The following is a 4,605-nucleotide window of genomic DNA, read 5'->3' as shown; positions in this document are numbered from 1 at the left end:
AGGGAGGGAAGAGAAAGAGAGAGAGAGAGAGAGAGAGAGAAGGAAAGAGCGTTTTCTGGTTCGTAAATGGATCTATGTATATATGTACTTAGATTGTAGTCAAAGGAATCGTCAACAGTCAAGCTTCCCCGGTTAGAGTTTTAGTGTCCCTTCTTCTATATCTACTGCCATCTTTGATCGCGAATTTCAATATTGATTTGTAGATAAATTCTCGAAAGTTTATTTTCTATGTTATAGTTATCTCTTCGAAGATATTCGAAATGTTTTGATTTCGAGATTATTCTTAAAATTCTAATTTTGATATTAGACATTCATGTATTCTTAAATAAGCTTTGATGTTAACAGATCAATCGCTTTTCGTGATCATTGGACTTTTCATAGTTCAATTCATCCATCGGCTCTCCATTGAAAAAACTGTTATAAGTATTTCTATAGACATCTCTTCTACCTATACGCGGTTATATTGGATCTTCCCAATTTCTTTCTCCAATTTCGTTTTCAATTCGATATTGTAAACGGTACATTCGATCGGGTTATGTAAATTGTATAATACAGTTCTCATTTTTGAGTTTGTTAGAAAAGAATCTCTGGATCGAGATATATATGTAGCGAATAGATACAAACGAGATATAATCTTTTATATACAATATGAAATAGTATAGGTAATACAGTGTATGTTTATTATATTTGTATATTTCGTTTTTTTTAATACAAGTTTCCATCCATATCAAACGTAAATTGTTGATGTTTTATCAGTTTCTAATTCTCATACGTACAACATGAGCTCGCTGTAAAGTTTGAAAAATTACATTTTAACGATTCCGTGGTTTGGTCCCAATGGGGTTCCAAATTTCACTGGGTATATTTGTTATTTCGACATTTACATTAGAAGTATTAAAAATACTTGGTCGTTTTGTTGTATATCGTACTTTCCAATGTTATTTTACTTTCATTATGAATAAATCGATGACAGATTTATTATTGAACGCAATTCGACTGAACGATGTTAGACGATGGAAGAAAAATCGAAATTGAATTGAATTATTTTGCTTTTTAAATGTAATATTCGATTCTCTGTTTAAAATTTGCCATATTGTAGTAATGTTACGTCGACTTTATAAAGCAACGAAGCAAAAGGTACTACTACTGTTTACCGTTAACTGGCACTCGACTCGTTTTTAGTTAGCTTCCTTCCTTCTGGTTGAACTTCTAAATTTGTACACACGGTACACAGGGGAATATGGTTTGACCTCTCCATCGCTGTCACCATCATCTCCTGTGGGATCGTCTCGGTCCGGTTTTGAAGATCGATATATTTGACTTTTTTCGTAGACTTGTACTAAAAAAGACAATTACAAATATGATAAACGTCATGTTTCATTCGTAACGATTCGTAAACGTAAATTTACAAACAACGAAGCTTACAGATTTCTTCTGATTGATTCGTTTCTCCTATCTCCTTTGTTGAAATCTCATTTTCATTTAAATAAGATGCTTCCGAAGTATTCATAACATTTGATGATAAAGTATCGACAGGCAACGATAACGTATTTTGTGGATCTTCGTAATTTCTAAGAGGTATTGTACCAACTATCACTTTTGTTCGAAGTTTTAAATTTTTTTGAAACATTCTGTAATACCATTCGCTCACGTCGACGCAAGCTTCGGCCTATTAATTTTATTACCTTTTAATTAACTCTTCTATTCGATTAGCTTTATCTTACCTTAAGGGTATATAAAACATCAATGATATTGCAATGAATCATTCCAGTTGGTGGCACAGCCGGTACGTCAAACACGATGTCGTATGATTCGCAATTTTTATCTGTCGGTTGTTCGATTTCAACTACTATTTCTTTATGTTTCCTAGATTTCTCTGTAGCATGATACATAATAACCTGAAATTAAATTCAAATAGATTACGAAATTATGTTATATTTCACATAGACAAATTTTCCATTATATTATTGTACCTTTTTAAAGACAATTCGCAATTTTTTAACAATTACATTAGAATAATTTTTTAACAATATTTGAATCGGTATAGTTTGTCCTGGAACGTAGCCTCTTACTGGCAATGACATCGACATGTTAAGTGATTCAGTTTGACCCATGTAAACCTTAGATTGTTTCTCGCTGACAGGTAGCTTTAAATAAATAAATAAATATATTTTACAAATTTTGATATGAATATATAAAAAATATTTGGGTTAAAAAATCGTTGAGAAAGAACGAAGAGGATCTACATTGCACGAATCTAAGATACGGTAGCTCACGTTTCCAGTTTCATACTCACCGGTGCGAGAGAATCTCGATTAAGGTCGAGGGTGGGTGCTACGGTGAATGGAATAATATTGGTGGAAAACCGATAGACGCTCGTTATGTCCAACAATGCCCTAATTGAATAGCGCACACGTCCGTAGCGGCCTTCGAAGCTGCACGGCAAGTTTTCCGGAAGTGTCAGGCTGAACGGGTAGACGCCTCCGGTTATCGTGTTCTTTACATTTCTCTCTGTTTGTAGACGTTTTTGTCACATTTATATAAAATATAAAATAAATTAAACTCAAGGAAAAAAAAAACAAAAAATAATAGAAGAAAAGATAATAGAGAAAAATCAAAATGAAAAGTATTCAAATATTAAATTATATTATTTTTTTATTTTTTTTATTTATATCGTATTAATTTTTGTCTATACTTTAAATCGTTTTATATGTTCATAGTTGAAATAAAAAAATTGATTGAATTTCTTTTTACATAACTGACAAAAAAAAAAGCGTTTACCTCCTACGACGTAGAACTCCTCGTGCAAATAATTTTCATCCGACGAGAATTTGCGCCTTATTCCTGCCGAACGATCGGTAAAATACACCTGGGCTTCTCCTTTGCATTTTAGGCGGATTCCTGTAGAACGGAGAGACAGTCTTAATCGAAACGATTGATCGATGAAAAAGATCGAAAACTGTATGATCGATGGTAAAAGATATTAAAGAGTTTTTCGCGAAGCGTACTAAACGAAATCAAATGCAAAAATATCGCACGTGATACTGAAACTAATTTTCCCCGCCCCCAATCTTAAAAGGGTGGTCACATACATACAATCGTAAGTGTGTGTGTGTGTGTGCATTTATGTTACGTATGTAACATCACTTAGAAATTTTAGGTCATTCGTTACGCAATACGATCGATAATAGAATTGGCACGCGTTCCGCACAACAGAATAGAAAGATTTTGATAATCGAGATTAGGACAAGTGTAAACAAATCTTATATAAATAGAACAATTGTTTTCGCGCGTTGTTAAATTATCATGTTAATCGTAAATCGTTGAGACAATAGAGATACGTAATACGTCGCAGTATGGATTTTTCAGATTTTCGTTACGATAGTAATGCGATATCAATGCGATAAATCGCATCTTTCTTTTTTATTTTATACCTATAAAATCTATTTTCAAACTCAATGATCCTTATCTTTTTCTAATAGATACAAATGTCCAGATCGAATTGATAATATCGAACGGTGGATATATCTTTCTAAGATTTATAATAAATCTTTCGGTAGTCGAGAACGAACATGATCGTGAGAGAATTTTGCATTAAAAAATATTAAATTAAAAACAAAATAATTTGACTTACCAATCGCGTCAACCGGCTCTTCAAGGTAGAGATTAATTTTCCCAGTAATTTTGTTTCCACAGTAATATACTTTCTGAGGATGATCCAGTACGAGATCGATTCGTTGAAAACCAATGCTGTTTGGTATAAATAATTATTACTTAAAGTAGTATATATTATATTGTTAACATACATGTACATTCATATTAAATTCTTTTGTATATATATATTTTAATTAATTAAGATGCATTTATGTAACAAATACCTCTTGCATGTAGTCTCAGAGATTGGTGATGTAGGCTCGGATTCTTCTTGATCCTTCATTATCGCGCGTGTCCGGAAGATCTTTTTAGAAAGTATTCACGGGAGACAGCAAACTACGAGGACGATTGCGAAAACACTGCGTGCAATAGCGTTATGCAAGCGGATGTACCTTCCTCTTCGATTTCATGATCGAATCTAATTTAATTTCATGAAATTAAGGAGAGACACAGAGAAAGAAAGAGAAAGAGAAAGAGAAAGAAAGAGAGAGTACGGGAGAAAAAAAAGATAGGGGGAGAGGGAGAGAGTTAGAATTCGAAAAGAAAGGATAGGAAATGTAGGTAATGTTCGTTTGCACTACGCGAACACCTCGATGGCTTACAAGTTAAGGATCTGACACGAAGAATGTTTGTTGACAAGATTCCAAAATCGCAAAGACTAGACCTGGAGAAAAGCGACGCATGCGTCAGTAAGTTCGCCAATATCATGGCGACATTCCGTCGCGCAGACTACCGAAGAACACAACCTTTGCTCTTTCTCGGTTAGCACGGATAATCGAAGAACTCCCAGTTGGCCTAGCTCGTCCTCCGTTAGAACAGGTTGATAAGTATTATATTGGATGGTCATGTTTCTATAGCGTGCTTGTGGATTAGGACTGACACGAAAGTTTATCCTACCATTATTAAATTACTTATTTACCTGAACCTGTTTTTTTTATTCTTCCTTTGTAA

The 4,605-nt window shown here is 33.6% G+C and overlaps 1 protein-coding gene across 1 annotated transcript; it reads right to left on the bottom strand.

Annotated features, from left to right (window-relative positions):
* Positions 1-670: 670 nt before the first annotated feature.
* On the bottom strand, positions 671-4,294 carry LOC107071992 (arrestin domain-containing protein 17). The gene is made up of 8 exons (XM_015331521.2): positions 3,879-4,294; positions 3,635-3,750; positions 2,782-2,901; positions 2,297-2,511; positions 1,974-2,147; positions 1,725-1,898; positions 1,426-1,669; positions 671-1,339 (listed from the first exon to the last, which is right to left on the bottom strand). The coding sequence occupies exons 1-8, from the start codon at positions 3,935-3,937 to the stop codon at positions 1,179-1,181; spliced, it is 1,263 nt and encodes a 420-aa protein (XP_015187007.2). The 5' UTR covers positions 3,938-4,294; the 3' UTR covers positions 671-1,178.
* Positions 4,295-4,605: the final 311 nt, after the last annotated feature.

This window comes from Polistes dominula, unplaced genomic scaffold (genome assembly GCF_049000335.1).
Source record: "Polistes dominula isolate Pdom_NZ unplaced genomic scaffold, Pdom_raw_medaka contig_79, whole genome shotgun sequence".
NCBI lineage: Eukaryota > Metazoa > Arthropoda > Insecta > Hymenoptera > Vespidae > Polistes > Polistes dominula.
This window is presented reverse-complemented; position numbering and strand designations above follow the sequence as displayed.

Bases quoted from the DNA above. Each gene is read 5' to 3' on its own strand.
- LOC107071992 (XM_015331521.2), bottom strand. From the start codon at position 3,937: ATGAAGGATCAAGAAGAATCCGAGCCTACATCACCAATCTCTGAGACT. The intron at 3,751-3,878 runs GTATTTGTTACA...TATACCAAACAG, and splicing joins TCTGAGACTACATGCAAGAG to CATTGGTTTTCAACGAATCG. The intron at 1,670-1,724 runs GTAAGATAAAGC...TAAAATTAATAG, and splicing joins ATGTTTTATATACCCTTAAG to GCCGAAGCTTGCGTCGACGT.